Source organism: Danio aesculapii, chromosome 3 (genome assembly GCF_903798145.1).
Source record: "Danio aesculapii chromosome 3, fDanAes4.1, whole genome shotgun sequence".
Lineage (NCBI taxonomy): Eukaryota > Metazoa > Chordata > Actinopteri > Cypriniformes > Danionidae > Danio > Danio aesculapii.
In genome coordinates this window covers 60,081,146-60,101,272 of record NC_079437.1, presented here as the reverse complement: position 1 = coordinate 60,101,272, position 20,127 = coordinate 60,081,146, and the positions used below count along the sequence as shown (strand labels likewise).

At 39.7% G+C, this 20,127-nt stretch overlaps 1 protein-coding gene across 1 annotated transcript; it reads left to right on the top strand.

The window, feature by feature from the left end:
* The first annotated feature begins 383 nt into the window (after positions 1–383).
* si:ch211-120g10.1 (E3 ubiquitin-protein ligase TRIM21) lies at positions 384–19,254 on the top strand. Its single transcript, XM_056454361.1, has 10 exons — positions 384–508; positions 4,251–4,333; positions 8,457–8,555; positions 8,884–8,985; positions 10,985–11,119; positions 12,903–13,040; positions 14,078–14,129; positions 15,345–15,371; positions 15,473–15,499; positions 16,215–19,254. The coding sequence occupies exons 2-10, from the start codon at positions 4,274–4,276 to the stop codon at positions 16,772–16,774; spliced, it is 1,200 nt and encodes a 399-aa protein (XP_056310336.1). The 5' UTR covers positions 384–508; positions 4,251–4,273; the 3' UTR covers positions 16,775–19,254.
* The last annotated feature ends 873 nt before the right edge of the window (positions 19,255–20,127 follow it).

Sequence of the window (20,127 nt, the reverse complement as noted above, 5' to 3'; positions counted from 1 at the left end):
TTATTTATGCAAGGGAATACAGGGTTATACTACATAAACAGTATACAAGGGAAATAACAGCAAAAATTAAAGGAGTTTATAATAATAATTATAATAATAATAATAAATAATAATAATAATTATGTACATTAAGTAATTTTCAGATGTCTTGCTCTTAATTAAAGTCAGTGAATCATAATAACATAAGGATAACGTAAGGATTTTTCTTATTTTGTCAATTTCTGATAATCCAGAGTTGCGATTCATCAATAAAAGCATTTTATCAGCTATATTGATTGATATTCAAGAAAACTCGCGCTGTAAGTGCCACAATAAACATGGAGCCGCAGTCTTTCCGCCTGTTTTCCGGAAAAGCCCGAGTGACGTTCGGCTGTGTTCGTTCGGGCTCTGCGAAGTCATTGTATGTAAACAAGGTCAAGTATTCGCCGCAGCATTTCATTCTGCACTGACCAACCAGACGTCTCTCTCCAGAGAAGACAACATCATATCAGCAGCACAACTGTTACAGGTACAGCAATCAACGCAGAGAGACATTTACAGCTCGACACGATCATTTATTTACGGTTTAATCTGTTTTCTGCTAATCTTGTGCGGCGGCGGGTCGTTTCTTGCATACGTCATGAAAAAGCAGCATGGCGTTGTTTACATTCCTTCGCAGTGTGAAAAACATGTCAAATATCGAGTCGAGAATGTCATTCAAGGGCATCAGCTCATCAATATACATGGCAGATCCTGTGCAGTGCAGCAAAGTCATGTGTCTCTGTTTATTCAGCCTCACAGACATTAATAACATTTAAATGCAGGCGGATTAACGTGCCTTTACAAACTTACCAAACTCCAGCGTACATGTATTTGATTTACTTATAATTTATTAACAATTTTTGTAAATTTTCTAATATTTATTAATATTATCTCAGTAATAGTACAACATTATAGCTAACTGGTTTAGTCTAGTAGGCTATAGTCTGAAATAAGTGATTAATAAAATTGATTAAATTATTGATTTCGTTTTTATATGTGACCTATAGTATGAGGAGTCTTTCGTTGTGGTATATATAGCCTATAATTCCTCTTTGTGAATGTTTTAGATTGAGGTAAAGTTGGTTTTCACACATTCGGACTTTCCCCTTAATAATATAATATTAGAAAAGTATTATTTGCAAATTCTAAATGGGGAAGTCATATTAGCAGCCAATGATTATCAAAGTACAACATTGTTCAGTCAGTTAAATAGTGCTAATGTTGTTACTTACAGGCGAAGTCTTTGAAGTCTTACTTACAGGCGATTTCAGACCCAATATGCAAATGTAATGTAATGTGTGTTTATATAGCGCATTTATCGTGTATGGTCATACAACCAAAGCGCTTCACAATCATGAGTGAGGGTCTCTCTACACCACCACCAGTGTGCAGCATCCACTTGAATGATGCAGCCACAGGACAACAGCGCCAGTGTGCTCACTACACACCAGCTATTGGTGGAGTGGAGAGACAGTGCAATAAAGCCAATTCGGTGGATGGGAATGATTGGGAAGCCATGATGGGTAAGGCCCAATGGAGGGAATTTGGCCAGGACACTGGAGTTACACTCCTACTCTTTATGAGAAGTACCATGGGATATTTAATGACCACAGAGAGTCAGGATCTCAGTTTAACATCTCATCTGAAAGACGGCACTCACTGACAGTATAGTGTCACCTTCACTATGCTGGGGCATTAGGACTCACACAGACTGCAGGTTGAGCACCCCCTGCTGGCCTCTCTAACACCACTTCCAACAGCAACCTAGTTTTCACATGTGGTCTCCCATCCAGGTACTGACCAGGCTCAGCCTTGCTTAGCTTCAGTGAGTAACTGGTCTTGGGCTGCAGGATGATATGGCTGTGGATAACAATATTTAATTAGCATGGTAAACAATATAGAGACCTTTAAATGAATAAATGTGCGAATATAAAACTAGCGTTAGGGATAGCTGACGTGAAACTGACGTTTCGACACAGTGTTGAGATCCCGAAGCGCAAGTGTTTCGAAACACTGCACCGAAGCACAATCCAAAACACCCAGGTCACGTGACTAAAGTGTTTCAAAACACCCAGGTCACGTGACTAAAGTGTTTCAAAACACCCAGGTCACGTGACTAAAGTGTTTCAAAACACCCAGGTCACGTGACTAAAGCGTTTCAAAACACCCAGGTCACCTGACTAAAGTGTTTCAAAACACCCAGGTCACCTGAATAAAGTGTTTCGAAACACCCAGGTCACCTGACTAAAGTGTTTCAAAACACCCAGGTCACATGACTAAAGTGTTTTGAAACACCCAGGTCACCTGACTAAAGTGTTTCGAAACACCCAGGTCACATGACTAAAGTGTTTTGAAACACCCAGGTCACCTGACTAAAGTGTTTCGAAACACCCAGGTCACCTGACTAAAGTGTTTCGAAACACCCAGATTACGCGACTAAAGTGTTTCGAAACACTAGGTCACCTGACTAAAGTGTTTCGAAACACCCAGGTCACCTGACTAAAGTGTTTCGAAACACCCAGGTCACCTAACTAAAGTGTTTCGAAACACCCAGATTACGCGACTAAAGTGTTTCGAAACACTAGGTCACCTGACTAAAGTGTTTCAAAACACCCAGGTCACCTGACTAAAGTGTTTCAAAACACCCAGGTCACCTGAATAAAGTGTTTCGAAACACCCAGGTCACCTGACTAAAGTGTTTCGAAACACCCAGGTCACGTGACTAAAGTGTTTCGAAACACCCAGGTCACCTGACTAAAGTGTTTCGAAACACCCAGGTCACCTGACTAAAGTGTTTCGAAACACCCAGGTCACCTGACTAAAGTGTTTCGAAACACCCAGGTCACCTGACTAAAGTGTTTCGAAACACCCAGGTCACGTGACAAAAGTGTTTCGAAACACCCAGGTTACGCGACTAAAGTGTTTCGAAACACCCAGGTCACCTGACTAAAGTGTTTCGAAACACCCAGGTTACGCGACTAAAGTGTTTCGAAACACCCAGGTCACCTGACTAAAGTGTTTCGAAACACCCAGGTCACCTGACTAAAGTGTTTCAAAACACCAGGTCACCTGACTAAAGTGTTTCGAAACACCCAGGTCACGTGACTAAATTGTTTCGAAACACCCAGGTCATGTGACTAAAGTGTTTCGAAAAACCCAGGTCACATGACTAAAGTGTTTCGAAACACCAGGTCACCTGACTAAAGTGTTTCGAAACATCCAGGTCACCTGACTAAAGTGTTTCGAAACACCCAGGTCACGTGACTAAAGTGTTTCGAAACACCAGGTCACTGGACTACAAAGATTTAAAGCATCGGTCATTTCAGAAGCGTTTTCAGACCTGGCGATTCTGCGTTTGACTGACAGGCTCTTATGTAGCCTAGTAGACCGTGTGTGTGCACAGAGTAACTATATCCTACTGTAACTGTATCTATATCTTACCATTTGATACGAGGAAATGATGCGCAAATTCACACGATTCAAGCAGACTTTAAAGTAGCTGCAATAAAAATTTGCTTCAGACTTTTATTTCAGTATGATGACGTATTTCCAACTGAAACAGAATATTGAGTCAGGGGCGGGGCTTGATTTTTTTAGCTCCTCCTCTCATCTTTCACTCACAGCAAGCTGACGGATTGGGTGGCAACTGCACAACTGCACACTGTCTGGCAACACTGTCGCACACCAGCCACAGTGATTATTCAAAGTCACCAGCCACTCAGCGTGTTCCAGTTTTATGTTTGGTAAATTACATTTTAAATAAGATTGCTGGTAATATATGAAAATATGCCATTTTATTAGGCTTTTGCTGCATGTTTATTTAAGAAATGGTGCCTCTAAAAAATCTGTTGCTTTTAAAAACAAAAAATAGATGCCACAGATAAAAGAAATCTCTTCAAATCCCTGCGGGGGCACCTTGATGTAAAAACAAACCTGTCATGTTAAGCCAGGCATGGGCAAACTCGATCCTGGAGGGCCGGTGTCCCTGCAGAGTTTTGCTCCAACACTAATCAAACACACCTGAACACCCTAATTAGTGTCTTCAAGATCACGAGAAAGCTACAAGCAGGTGTGTTTGATTAGGGTTGGTGCAAAACTATGCAGGGACACCGGCCCTCCAGGATCGAGTTTGCCCATCCCTGTGTTAAGCTCTGGTGTGCACATGTTTTGCTGTGGGACATGTTTTGGCACAAATCAATGTGTTAATGTTGCGTTTTCCTCTCTTGAAGGATTTCTGAGACCTCCAGCCACCATGATGCAGTGTCTCCAGTTTCTGGTCGAACCCACCAAGAAGGTCACGGAGAAGTTTAAGGTGCACCTTAGAATATAGAAACATCTAGAATGCTTATAAAACAGTGAAATGCGAGCTAGGGCTGCACAATATAATGTTTCAGCATCAATTATGTGCAGTGCATCTACAATAGTCACAAATGAGTAATTCAAGAGGGTTTAAACGGGACTTATTACTCTCTTTTTATTTTTAAAGATGTAAAATAAGTCTCTGATGTCTCAAGAGTGTGTGTGTGCGAAGTTTCTGCCCAAAATACCATATAAATAATGTTTTATAACTCTTTGAAACTGACCCTTTCAGGCTTTGATCCTAATTGTGGTGTTTTGGTGACTGTCGCTTTAAATGCAAATGAGATTGTGCTCTTTTCAGAAGAGGGCGGGGCTATACATGCAAATGAGATTGTGCTCTTTTCAGAAGAGGGCGGAGCTATAAATGCCTGTGTGTCAGCATAGTGGCAGGTTTAAAAACAAGACTAACATCCTATGCTAATGAGGGAGAGATTGTCGCTAATGGGCGGAGCTTTCCCCCTCTGATGACACGTACAAAATGGAGAATTTCAATCAAAGTGTTTCTGCAGGCTGTTTTCATCATGTGGGATTAAAAAAAATAAAATTAATACATTTTTTAAACATTAAAAGCTGGTTATATTCGCACACTGTTCCCACACAGCTGTGTTTAAACCCCTCATCAAAGCCATTTTTTGCATAATAGGTCCCCTTTAAAGCAAGACATTATTACGTTTAAAACTTTAATAAAGATTAATTTTATTTAATTGTTTAAACAATGAAGAATACGCAGTGTTGAGAATAAAATGAAAACCGCAAAGCACTGATTATTTCATTTGTATCTTTGCTCTACTGTAATTAGCAATGCTAATATTTGTTTATTATATGTTATGTATGATTTACTTCCTTACAAAATCACCTTCGATCGATCTCAAATGGCGAAAGCTTTACAAGTAGAGCTGTTCAAGTCATCTGGTATTCATATCACAATATATATCACAGAAAAGCAAAATGGCAGCCCTAATGTGAACATTTGATATCAATATGCATAATAAAGTTTCTAAAGTTCCTGCTTTTTTGTGCACACAGCTCTCTTGTGAGTGTTTTTCTGCTCATTAGCTGGAGACAAAGACAGTGGAAGTGGAGCACACATGAACGGCTTTTTAATGAAGCTTTGGGCTTGTTTATTTGTCCGTATTCGCCTTTATCCGAGCTGAAAATGTCTATGAAAATGGTCACATGAAACCACATATTTGACTAAAACAAGAGTCATTCAAAAGTGCAAACTAGTGCACTGCACTCCCAATAAAATGCACAGATTTATTATCTGATTAATCAATATTACCATTATTAAAGCACATTCTGAGTCACTGATGTTGTTAGTTTGCGTTCTGGCATTCATGTTTAAACTGCATGTTAGCTTGTTATTTAATTTTCAAGATCTGCTGGTGCCTTGATTATATAAATATAACTATAAATGTCATGTAAAATTGTATTTGAACTCACACTGGGAACGTTTAACACTTAATAAAGCACATAATCACCCCTTGAGGTGATTATTGTCATTGTAGTTTATGCTGTTGTTCAGCCGCGACATCGCAGAAATAGAAACTGTGTCTTAAATACAAATGTTGCACATATGGTTAGGACTAAAACTCCTTTAAACATGGAAAAGATGCCTCTGATTGTGTTTTGTTAGGACATAGGCTCCAGCATAGGCTCATTGTAAATATGTGCTTCAGCCTACATTTTTGTTAAACTGCAAAAAAAAGTACTAAAACATATGTTTGACTGCAGTTTCTAGGTGAAATGAACACTAGGGGGCAGTATGACGCCAACAACTTGTGTTCCTTTTCACACTAATGATATTTATAGAGACATATTATCGAGGAATAAAGGATTATTTTCATGCAGATCTTTGCACAACACCAAATAAACACCACAAAACAACTTAACGCTGTCTGTGATTTGTAATCGATTAAGTTTTCGTCACTTATCTATCTCCATACGGACAACTTTTCTGGTGTGGTCCATATAGCTCACTTGTAGGGTGTTGTGCTTGTGATGAAGAGTGCTTGGGTTTGAGTCTGATGACGTGCGCTTCTGCAAGAGAAATCAAAGGAATGTAAAATCAAGGTAAAACTATGTGTTTGCAGTGCACTTTTCTCTTGCGTCTGCTTTTAAAAACATCATAGGTTTTATCTGAGTGGTTAGCTAGCTGACTTGTGTGACAAACGCAGCCTAAGTAAAGTATTTCAGATTCGCACAAATGTAAACAGCGCCTTCTAGTGGATTTCACATCTTAGACGGACAACAAAACACACCCTAAGTAACATATTTCACATTCGCACAAATGTAGACAGCGCCTTCTAGTGGATTTGGCATCTGAAACGTGCTACAACAAGCACCCTAAGTGACGTATTTAAGATTTGCACAAATGGAAACAGCTCCCTCTAGTGGATTTGTCAACTGAAATGTGCAACAAAATGCACCCTAAGTAACGTATTTCAGATTCGCACTAATGTAAACAGTGCCCTCTAGTGGTTTTGTCATCTGAAACGTACAACAAAACACACCATAAGTAACGTATTTCAGATTCGCACTAATGTAAACAGTGCCCTCTAGTGGTTTTGTCATCTGAAACGTACAACAAAACACACCATAAGTAACGTATTTCAGATTTGCACAAATGTAAACAGCGCCATCAAGTGGATTTGTCTTTTGAAACGTGCAACAAAACATACCATAAGTAATGTATTTAAGATTTGCACAAATGTAAACAGTGCCCTCTAGTGGATTAGTCATCTGAAACGTACAACAAAATGTACCATAAGTAGCATATTTCAGATTCGCACTAATGTAAACAGCGCCCTCTAGTGGATTAGTCATCTGAAACGTACAACAAAATGTACCATTAGTAGCGTATTTCAGAATTGCACAAATGTAAAAACAGCACCCTCTAGTGGTTTAGTCATCTGAAATGTACAACAATACATACCATAAGTAACGTATTTAAGATTTGCACAAATGTAAACAGTGCCCTCTAGTGGATTAGTCATCTGAAACGTACAACAAAATGTACCATTAGTAGCGTATTTCAGAATTGCACAAATGTAAAAACAGCACCCTCTAGTGGTTTAGTCATCTGAAACGTACAACAAAACACACCCTAAGTAACATTTCAGATTTGCACAAATGTAAACAGCGCCCTCAAGTGGATTTGTCAACTGAAACGTACAATAAAATGTACCATAAGTAACGTATTTCAGACTCACACAAATGTAGACAGCACCCTCTAGTGGATTTGTCAACTGAAACGTACAATAAATGTACCATAAGTAACGTATTTCAGACTCACATAAATGTAGTCGGCACCCTCTAGTGGATTTGTCAACTGAAACGTACAATAAATGTACCATAAGTAGCGTATTTCAGATTTACAAAAATGTAGACAGCGCCCTCTAGTGGATTTGTCAACTGAAACGTACAAAATGTACCATAAGTAACGTATTTCAGACTCACACAAATGTAGACAGCACCCTCTAGTGGATTTGTCAACTGAAACGTACAAAATGTACCATAAGTAACGTATTTCAGACTCACACAAATGTAGACAGCACCCTCTAGTGGATTTGTCAACTGAAACGTACAAAATGTACCATAAGTAACGTATTTCAGACTCACACAAATGTAGACAGCACCCTCTAGTGGATTTGTCAACTGAAACGTACAAAATGTACCATAAGTAACGTATTTCAGACTCACACAAATGTAGACAGCACCCTCTAGTGGATTTGTCAACTGAAACGTACAAAATGTACCATAAGTAACGTATTTCAGACTCACACAAATGTAGACAGCACCCTCTAGTGGATTTGTCAACTGAAACGTACAAAATGTACCATAAGTAACGTATTTCAGACTCACATAAATGTAGACAGCACCCTCTAGTGGATTTGTCAACTGAAACGTACAAAATGTACCATAAGTAACGTATTTCAGACTCACATAAATGAAGACAGCACCCTCTAGTGGATTTGTCATCTGAAAGTGCAACAGAACGTTTTGTTAGTTTTTTAGAGTTGGGGAGGGGTCTTTTAATCAAATTTATAACATATTCAATGAATCTGTGTGTGCAGGAGTTTCGTAAGAAGTCGAAGAATGAGAAGAGAGAGCCGCTGGACGAGAGTCAGCTGTTTATTGTGAATCTCGCCAAGGACCTGGAACGAGTCTGTCAGGTACACGTACAGATGCAGTATGCCTAAAACAACAGCTATGGCTGAATAATCTCATGCATAGGAACTGAACTGTGTTCCATGCAAGAGAATTTCACATTTGAACTGAGCTGTTCACGCTGGATTGGAATTGAAATGTGAAAACAGGAGAAATTTGATGGCATATTCAATTAACAAACAAAAGGTTTTCAAATCATATTTATTATATTTATGATTAGGCTCCAAACTTAAAGCTTGACTTAAATGTAATTTCATGAAGATTTAAATAAAACAAAAAACCTTGTGTGTGTGGACATGTCCTTACTGTGACGAGTGTGTGTTTTTTATTCAGAGGTCTGAGGTGTTGGAGCACATCTCCAACAGTGAGGACGTGTGGCCCACACTCACCTGCAGGGCCTTCATTCTGGAGTGGGCGGCCCTGCTGGAGAGCAAGGTAATGAAACACTTTAATTCTACTGCACTCTCTGGGGCTTTGGTTAACCCTGGGTCATCCTTAACCCGGATAAAAAGAATCCTGGGTTTTCTGTAATCTTGTTTCACACTGGTCATATTATATCTGGGGTTACTACATGGCTATCTAGAATACTCAATTCTGATTGGTCAGTCGTGATATTCCAAGGTATGTTATTCCCAGATAACAACCGCTAAATAACACAGACTCATCCGGGAACTTACAACATTCAAATCCATTTACTTACATCCACATTTATGTTGTGAATTTATGTTCTGTTTTTGACTGTTTGGTGCCATCTTGTGAATAAATAATACGTAACTTAGTATACGCTTTATTAAGCTAGTTTTGTTTCTGTCAGCTTTGTTGTTTTTGGCGCCATCTTGTGTCTGAATAATGCGCAGGTTAGTGTATACTCCATCAGCTGTTTTCGTTTCTGTCAGCTTTGTTGTTTTTGGCGCCATCTTGTGTCTGAATAATGCGCAGGTTAGTGTATACTCCATCAGCTGTTTTAGTTTCTGTCAGCTTTGTGTTTATGACTGTTTGGCGTCATCTTGTGAATAAATAATACGTAACTTAGTATACGCTTTATTAAACTAGTTTCGTTTCTGTCAGCTTTGTTGTTTTTGGCGCCATTTTGTGTCTGAATAATGCGCAGGTTAGTGTATACTCCATCAGCTGTTTTCATTTTTGTCAGCATTGTTGTTTTTGGCGCCATCTAGTGTCTGAATAATGCGCAGGTTAGTGTATACTCCATCAGCTGTTTTAGTTTCTGTCAGCTTTGCGTTTATGACTGTTTGGCGCCATCTTGTGTCTGAATAATGCGCAGGTTAGTGTATACTCCATCAGCTGTTTTCATGTCAGCTTTGTGTTTATGACTGTTTGGCGCCATCTTGTGTCTGAATAATGCGCAGGTTAGTGTATACTCCATCAGCTGTTTTAGTTTCTGTCAGCTTTGCGTTTATGACTGTTTGGCGCCATCTTGTGTCTGAATAATGCGCAGGTTAGTGTATACTCCATCAGCTGTTTTCATGTCAGCTTTGTGTTTATGACTGTTTGGCGCCATCTTGTGTCTGAATAATGTGCAGGTTAGTGTATACTCCATTCTAACAACTATTGCTGCTCAGAACAATGTTTTGTGTGTAATTTCTGTTTTGTAGCAAGTAGCAATGTTATATGCGGGATAAAGTACATCCTGTGATAACAACCTTCTAGATGTACTTTATCTCTAATATGAATATTCCTGGGTATTCATTTACAGACGTTTCGCACAGAACATTCCTAAACGCAGGGTTAACGCTCTTAGTTGCATATTTGCGGGGTCACTGTCACTGGTTTCCCCATCTCGTCAGTTATAAAAGATGTTACCATGTAAATCTTTAGCGCAAAGGCAAGAAAACAAGGACAATAGAACAAATTAATTAAAAAAGGAGCAAAGACTGTCGGCTTACCATCTCCTGGTCACTTCAGTTTACATGCTTTCAATCATTTACTTTTCTCTCACCAACTGTTGTTTACATGATGCCATGGTTTCTGATTGGCTGTTTCTGAATTTAATCTGTCAAAGGAGTGAGTAAAATATTCTTATTTCAAAGCAAAAGCAACATTACTTTGCTTACCTCATTGTTCAATCAAATATGGACAAACCCAACATTGGGTCAATTTTTTTTACATGAAATTTAAATTACGTTCTTAACCCAATTGTTGGGTTTGTCCATTTTTGACCCAGCTAAGAAACCCAGAAGTGTGAATTTAGTTTCATACTGAACACACTTAACACCACAAATGCTTTGCTAATACCCTGCTCCGGAGCGGGCATGAAATGTGTCTTTGCACAGGATTAAAAGGCGGTGGTCAGAATGACGATAACCCGGGGTTAATCACAGTGTGAAAAGCCCTGCTGAAACCAAAACACTGTTATTTTTGGTGCTGAAAAGGCTGCCAGTGTTAGTAACAGAACAGCTTATTGTTGTTGTTTTAGAAAAGGCCGATGCAGACTGACGGCTGGCCAGAGAGCAGTGACTGGAAGGATCTGGCTCTGAGCGGTGAACAGGACCTGGAGAGAGCCAAGAGAGTCATTATAACCTGGAGCAAAGATCTGAGAGCCCAGCCTGAGGTACTTAAATCAGTTTAACCCTGTTAAGACTATATATATATATATATATATATATATATATATATATATATATATATATATATATATATATATATATATATATATATATATATATGTGTATGTATGTATGTATGTATGTGTGTGTGTGTGTGTGTGTGTGTGTGTGTGCGCGTGTGTGTGTGTGCGTGTGTGTGTGTGTGTATATATATATATATATATATATATATATATATATATATATATATATATATATATATATGTCACTCTAATTATAAATATGATACTCTATTTGAATTATAGTTACATATATATTCTTAACTTAAATACTGTACACTAAATAAACAGTTGTATTTAGGAATGCACCGATTTGGAATTTTGACCGATACAATAAATGATAACTCTTTCGATTTAGAGGACGATGGCTGATATATTAGCCAAATATGTATTATATATTATATATATCTAATAATTTAATTATTGTTACATATAAATTCTTGACTTAAGTACTGTACATACAATCAACACATCTGTTTAGGGATGCATCGATATGGAACTTTTTGACTGATACGGTAACCGATAACTCTTTCGTTTTGGAGAACAACAGCCCATATTCTTGCCAGATATATAGTTATAAATATATATTTGATAATTTAATTATATTTACATGTATGTTCTTGACTTACATCCTGTACATTTCTTCAACAGTTCTGTTTAATGATGCACCATTATAGAATTTTTGACCGATATGATAACCGATAACTCACATTTGGAAGACAACTGCCGATATGTTAGCCAAATATATAATTGTATATATTTAATATTTTAATTATAGTTACATATATATTCTTGATTTAAATGCTGTACATTAACAGTTCTGTTCAGGAATGCACCGATATGGAATGTTTGACCGATACAGTAACCGATAACTCTTTAGATATGGAGGACGATAGCCGATATATTACCCAAATATATAATTATATATATTTAATATTTGAATTATAGTACATATATATTCTTGACCTAAATACTGTACATTAAATCAGCAGTTCTGTTCAGGAATGCACCGATATGGAATTTTTGACTGATACAGTAACCGATAACTCTTTAGATTTGGAGGAAGATAGCCGATATAAATGCCATTACTTTTGGAATTTCTTTTTCAGTAATAAGTAAGCAAATAACCCCCTTCATATCGCTATTACCGTTACTGTGTTATATAATTGGGTTAAGGTTAGGGTTATGTCCTAATGATCGCAGAAGTGTTTTAAATTTGGATGAACTGGAATCTGCGACCATTTTTTTTGTATTGTCACGCAGTTCCTAGAGAAACTAATTGTTAAATGCAAAAACAGTGGGCGTGGCTTGTTTTTTTCTACTGCGAGCTGATTGGATGTAGTAAATGAGGCATTTCATTCGGAAAGATCAGGAAAGGGTTTGGGGAGAATTATTACAACCTTACAGACTCCTCCTGCTCACCGTTTCTGTTTGTTGTCAGAACTGACAGTTCGAGGGGCGTGGTTAAGTATGTTAGCCACGCCCAATACCTCAGACAGACCTAATCTGAGAATTTAACTGAAAACAAACAGGAAATGCATAAAGTTTTGCATAAAGGGCAAACCAATTTTTTCTTAATGACATGCACAGATGAATTGTTCACCACAAAACTAGCAATGTGGGCTAACAAAGACAAATGGTTAGTTTTGACTTCATTTGCCACTGTAATACCTTTAATATCAGTAGTGTTGTGTGCCTGAGCATCATGTATTTTCTCCACTGGGTTTAGCAAAGCGTGTGGCCTGGAGAGCAGGTGGTGGCGGCTCTGGATGATCTGGAGGCTCACTGGAAGCGAGGCCGGATGGAGACCCTGCAGACCGCCATGGAGCTTCTGTTCTGGACACTCGTCAACAGAGACCTGGACAAGGTATGAAGAAGAACATATGTGAGCCTGGAGCACGAAACCAGTCTAATAATGCACATGTTTATTTGTGGGAATAGCCGAAAATACACTTTATAGGTTAAAATAATAGATTGATCAATATTAAACGTGCTGTATGTAGGTTTTTGACTCTTGTAAAGCATTTAAGATTCATGCTAAGTGAACATTTTTGTTTATCTGAAAAACAACGCTTAAGTCATTCTGCTTTGAGAATGTGCACTGTCTGTCTGATTATCTGTCTTTGTTTAAGCCTCTATAACCAGCCCACTGCCGGTTTACCCAATTATATTTAAGCACCCCGAGTTGCCTTGGTGGAAAACAGAGTGTATTTCATTTCACTCTTGATGGCTGCCTCGATGTATGCTGGTCTGGCCGAAAATGTGACCTCCAGAGATCAGTACCAGCTTCCGAAATGAGACGCAGATATGGCTTTTAATTAGCTAATAATACAAATATTACAAACGTAAACATTAGCTGAGCAGCTTACAGTGTAAGGCTTAATCAACAAGCATGCTTGCTGCTTTTTGTGTCGTCAATCTGGCAACCTGCGTGTGCGTCATGTTGTCGGAGGATGGGTCAGGTGGAAAAACAAAACAAAAAAAAAACTCTCCAATATTTTGAATTTGGACTGCAATACCTACTTCAACCACTAGGTGTTTACATACAGTAAAGGTCAGGATCCATCAAGATATTGTGAACATTTCTGACTGTAAATATGCCAAAACCCAATTTTTGATTATTTATATGCAGTGCTTAGAGTTGAATCGAGATAAAGCTCTATAAAATAGATTTTCTCTGTATATAGACTTTTTTAAACCCTCAGACTAAAGATTTTTTAATCAAATATTGTCAGAACAAGCCATACATCAGTGGAAAGCTCGTTTATTCAGCTTTCAGGTGATCTGCACATTTAAAAAAACACACTTATAACTGGTTTTGTGGTCCTGGGTCAAATATTACAGGAGCCTTAGAGATTAGGTGAACAGATTGCTTTACTAACACAAAAACCTTTGTGTGTTTAGGAGAGCATTCCTCAGAAGTGGCTCGTGTGGAAACAGAGGAGCCAAAAAATAGGTCAGAAATTCATTCAGTATCATGAGCATCATCAATCTAGGTGAAGTGGATCTGTAAACGACCACAGCCATGGCTAACGTTCACTTAGCCATTTAATTAGACATCCTGAAGTCTGTTCAAAATGAGACAAATCACATGACACATGAATGCAGCAAACAGCCAATCACATGACACATGAGTGTAGCAAACAACCAATCACATGACAAATGAGTGTAGCAAACAACCAATCACATGACTTAAGAGGGCAGCAAACAGCCAATCACATGACACATGACTGTAGCAAACAACCAATCACATGATTCAAGAGTGTAGCAAACAGCCAATCACACGACTCAAGAGTGTAGCAAACAGCCAATCACACGACTCAAGAGTGTAGCAAACAGCCAATCACACGACTCAAGAGTGTAGCAAACCGCCAAACAAACAACACATGTGCAGCAAATAGCCAATCACATGACACATGAGTGTAGCAAACAACCAATCACATGACTCAAGAGGGCAGCAAACAGCCAATCACATGACTCAAGAGTGTAGCAAACAGCCAATCATACGACACAAGAGTGTAGCAAACCGCCAAACAAACAACACATGTGCAGCAAACTGCCAATCACATGACACATGAGTGTAGCAAACAGCCAATTACACAACAATATAACGCAATATAAATAATTATTTAAATTCAAATAATACGAATAAATAATTAGCAACAAAAGATGTCTTTGACTCAAAAATGCTTTTAGTGTAAAAGGCTTTCATTTGGCACAAAAAAGACACTCTTTATCATATATATATATTATTTCTTACTCACAGCTGATTGGTCCAGTTTGGGTGTTCGATCTCTAACCCAGAGTTAAACCTATTCTGAGCAGGTTAGCCATGTAGCATAAGTTAGCAAGGTGACGAAACCCAATCAAAACCTTCATGAGCTCGAAAACTCAAGACTTTGCTCAAACTAAACGCAAACTTTCCAGGGTAAAAACCCAATCCAGATTTGTGCAATAGAACTCCTAAAAACTGAGCCTCTGTGTTTGTAAACCTTGCAAAAAATATTTCAGACCTGATTATAATATGCACATTTTTATGCATATCACTGGATTAAAGAGCTTAGGGTCCATATTAATATTGCAGTTGAATTGTATTTTTTTAATGTTTAGATTGGTGAATATATATATAATCTTTTAGTAATTTATATTTATGGATCTCTTTTTGCATCAGGTGCTGCCCCATACATTCCTCACATGGGTGAGTCTCATGCTTTGCTTTTAATCTGAATTTCCAGACTGTTTTGAGGTTGAATGATAGATTGAATAATAATTCTCACGATAAACTTTTGTTTTATTTAGTGTGGGACTGGATCTGTGATGCAGGAGGTAAGAAGCCTTTTATACTCTCGCTAACGCCTGGTTTATACTTCTGCGTCGAGTGATTGGCGTGACCCACGGCTTATGCCTTGTGCGTTGCCATGAGTTTATACTTCTGCGTGCTGTTTTCTGTTGCTCTGCAATAACACATCCGAAACGCTAGCTGGCAGTGTTAGCTTTATGTTCAGTGCTAGCTTTATGTTCCTCTGTATTGAGTTTCTTCGCTGGTGTTTTGTTTTTTCTGAGTGCTTTCTTAATGTACAAGTGGCTCAAACTCCCTCATTTTGAGGTGGGAACCGGCGGACGTGCAACAACTTTAATTATAAGGTAAACACTAAACAAAAGTTTCCATCTGGAGCTCCTTCACAGGACTTGACACTTATAAATACTCACTCCAACGGGTTCGCACGGCTCTCAGTCCCGCCCACACTCGTCTGCGCTACCAAGCCGACCAATCACAGAGCTTGCGCTACGTGTCGTTGCTAGTTAAATTTTTGAGAGGTGCACGTCAGCGACGGCCACAGTGAGGGCTATGCGACCACGCTTAGGCTGCGCCGGAGCATACGCATGCACTTGATGCAGAAGTATAAATCAGCCTTAAGACTGCATTTATTGCAAAAATCTATGCTGCGGAGATGATCCTGAGACCATTAGCAGATGTTTAACAAAATTCTGCACATAAATAACTAGGAGTAGTCTCATCTCTCCATTCGTTCCCTAACAGTGGAAGTGACCCTTGACCTGGACACAGCCAACCCTGACCTGCTGATCTCGGAGGACGAGCGGCGCATGCGCTGTGGTTTCGAGCGCAGTGACGTGCCCAATTATCACCAGCGCTTTGACGGCTGGTGGTGTGCAGTGGGCACTGAAGGCTTCTGCTCTGGCCGCCAGTACTGGGAGGTGGATGTGGGAGAAATGGACTGGCGTATTGGTGTGGCCAAAGAGTCTGCATTACGGAAGGGCTTCAAATCTTTGAACACCAACACCGGATACCTGACCCTGCGACTGGAGCGTGGCACCGAGCTGAAGGCCCTCACCGTCCCGTTCACCTCCCTGCCGGCCACCCTGATCCCCCGGAAGGTGGGAGTATACCTGGATTTCGAGCAAAGTCAGCTGTCCTTCTACGACGTGGAGAACCGCTCCCACATCTACACCTACAACGAGACTCTGGGAGAAAAACTGTTCCCTCTGTTCGGGACAGTGGAGATCGTGAAGGACCTGGTGATCCGCTCGCCCGGGGCCCGGAGCCACTGCCTGTGCCCCACCATGTGCCTGTGGGCCTGAGACACCAGCTGGATCCCTAGACCTCTAGAGCAGTGGTTCTCAACTGAGTGCAAGCAGGAAAATCCCTATAGCAGGGTAAAATGTGAAATGCTAGTATTTTCATATGATGGAAGATTTTGTGAAAGAGCTTTAAGTAAACCAACCAGCTATGCCAGCTTTCGTAACATTAAAAGTAAGCTATTATGCCCCTTTTTACAAGATGTAAAATAAGTCTCTGATGTCCCTAGAGTATAACTGAAACTGCCCCCAAACGTTATCTCTGTGAAATGCTGAACATGTCAAAAGAAGTGGCTAAGAAGGAAGTAGGCTATGGAGACTACTGTATTCATTCGTGCATCCTAAAATTTGACAATTATAATTCTTATAAGTCGCTGACTTTATCTTCGGCAGATACGTTATGAAAACACTAATGGCGGACGGCTGCTTCTGACTTAAGGCTGTCTATGATAATGAGGTGGAGAGTGTCACTAACAGGCAGAGCTTTCCTCCTCTAGTTACATGTACAAAGGAAGAACGTCAAAGCATTTCTGCAGGTGGAGTTCCGGTAATTGCGCCTGAGTAGTCGTGCACACGGTCCTCTCCTAAAAAAATTTTCAGTTTTGTCTTTTAACATCAGTGCTTCTGTTGGTATCTGGCAGTATTTGTTTATCTAGTGTTCTGTGACTTAATTCGCTTTTGAAATGTCAAAAGGAAGGGGCAGACAGGTAAGGCTCTGTTTCGCCGAGTGCCAACATTACGTTAGCCGATATTCATGTGTTAAATGACGACCTTAGAGCCTCAATCTGAGAAGCGTTCAAAACGTCTTTTGAAAGTTTGGCAGCCAAACTAGATAACATTCAATCCACGGTGGCTGATCATGATCTTTGCTGCGTGTTGGAGGCTCCAGAAGGACAATGAGTGGCTAAAAGCTAAAGTCTCTGTTCTTGAGAGTCACAGCCGGTGCCAAAACATTAGAATTGCGTTCTTAACCAAATCAATCGAGGGGCCACGACAGACGACCTTTTTCTCTAAGCTTTTGGTCAAAGTGTTTCTGAAGATAAAATAAAGTTTATACATTTTGCCATCTCATTTAATTCTTAGTTCGTTTTAAATAACTACAACCCCATTAAGCATTGCGAATGACATCATCCTGGAGCAGCGTCCTGCTCCAAATATAATATATATATATATATATATATAATGGGATATATTGCCTTCTGAAGGCCACGTCGGAGTAGAACCAATTATGGTTATTGAGCTCCTACTCCTAGCAAAGAAGTTGTTTTAGGTTTGCTTTTTGAGAACAAAGTTATTAGTTGTGGAAGTCCAGTAGGCTGTGGAACTTCCCAGGCTAGCCGAGAGACATAGTCCCTCCAGCGTGTCCTGGGCCTTCCCTGAGGCCTTCTCCTGGTGGGACATGCCTGGAACCCCTCCCTAGGTAGGCGTCCAAGAGGCATCCGAAACAGATGCCCGAGCCACCTCAGCTGATTTCTCTCGATGTGGAGGAGCAGCATCTCTACTCCGAGCTTCTCCCGGGTGTCAGAGCTCCTCACCCTATCCATAAGGGTGCGCCCTGCCACCCTGCGAAGGAAACAAATTTCTGCTGCTTGTATCCGAGATCTTGTCCATGTCCTTTTCGGTCACCCAAAGACCCAAATTCTGCTATTAAATAACAGTTTAATTAAGGTCAGCAGTTGTGTTCAATGAACCAATTACCAACCCCAGAGCTCATGCATTTGACAAATAAATTCTGATGTAACGAAGATTACACCCACATGACTGATCAGCCATCTCCATTATGATTGCATTGTTTATTTTTGGTTGCTAGGTTACCAATACTACAGTTAGCCACTTTAACAACTTGATGGAAATGCACCTTATTTTGTTCTGTTTATGCGAACTCTGAAAAGATTCGCTTCACGTTTAGATTCAACTATCGATCTTTGCGAATTTGCACAAGAAATTGTAATATTAAGGTTATTTCTAAACGTTCTCTTATCATTCGAAGCATTTTTTACAAATGAACTTAATAGAAAACATTCATGTCATGGTTGAATAAACTGCACTGATGGTTTTTCCAAACCTTTGAAAGAACTTTGCTTGAAACTTATCTGAAGTGTCTAATAAAATAGCATATTGTTGATCTCGAGCACTTTATAGAACAATTAAAACATTTGAGTGTGATGCGAAGAACTGTTTTTAGCAACTAAACATAAATAGCTCCTTGTTTGGCCGTCCTGACGTAAAACCAGTTGAGAACCAGTGCTCTAGTCCTTCACTGGGCTGCATTAGATATCAGTTTGTAGTGATTAACTGTGATCCATAGCAGTAAAGCCCAGTGAGTCCATTAAAGTAGTGTACAATCTCTTCCAGCTGCTGCTTCTGTGGTACTTCTGCACCTTATTATATGTAACGCAGTGTTCACCTGCCCTATCTGCACTTTCACATTCATCTGACACACTCAACATCATGATATATGAATAAATGGAAATGAGCTCGAACCCGTGTGCTTGCTTTTGTCATCCTTTACATGATTATTTCAAGAGTTCACACTTAGCTGATGATTGGTTATAAAGCTTGTTTGGCATGCTGTCCCGGGAGAGAGCCCTGAGCTCATAAGATCCTCGAGCCCGGGGCTCCCTCCCGTTTGCATGGCGAAAGGGGAGTTTGAGCTCAGTTAGATCTCGAGAACTCCCCTGCTGTAGTAGCTAATGAACAGATAGTGATTGCTCTATAACTACTAACTAGGAGCATGTCTATTGTGCTGACTTGGATTAGTCCATTAACTTATGTTGCATGTTTTTTGGACGGTGGGAGGAAACCGGGGAACCCGGGGGAAACCCTCGTGAGCACGGGGAGAATGTATAAACTCCGCATAGAAATGTCAGCTGGCTTGGTAAGGACTAGAACCAGTGATGTTCTTGCTGTGAGGCAACAGTACTAACCACTGGGCCACCATCTAGGAAAGGAGAAGGAGTAGGGGTGGAAGGGGGGTTCTTCAAAATAAAGATGGCTGTGATATGGAACTTAGAGTATTTATAGTAGCTTAGGAATCATCTGATTGGTGAATCATAAATTAGATAATGCGGGACCGTCTGCAAGCAATCATAAGTACGTGATCCTCTCGAAATTAGTTTATAAATAAACTTCTCTTATAGGTTATACTTGCATAGGCTTACTTACATTGTGGGAAGAGTTTACTGTATTTTTGAACACAATGGAGTTTGGATAATAGCCAAATTGCATTTATGGTTTATTTAACCTGAGTTTAGTTATTATGTTTCCCAGTACTGGGTTGCAGTTGACGATTATGCGTTGCGTAAAAGAGTAGCTGGCGATTCATTCCACTGTAGTGACTGCTGATGAATCAGGGA

Coding starts and splice junctions, on each gene's coding strand:
- si:ch211-120g10.1 (XM_056454361.1), top strand. CDS start 4,274: ATGATGCAGTGTCTCCAGTTTCTGGTCGAACCCACCAAGAAGGTCACG. Junction 14,130..15,344: donor ACAGAGGAGCCAAAAAATAG/GTCAGAAATTCA, acceptor TTTTTGCATCAG/GTGCTGCCCCATACATTCCT. Junction 15,372..15,472: donor CCCATACATTCCTCACATGG/GTGAGTCTCATG, acceptor TGTTTTATTTAG/TGTGGGACTGGATCTGTGAT.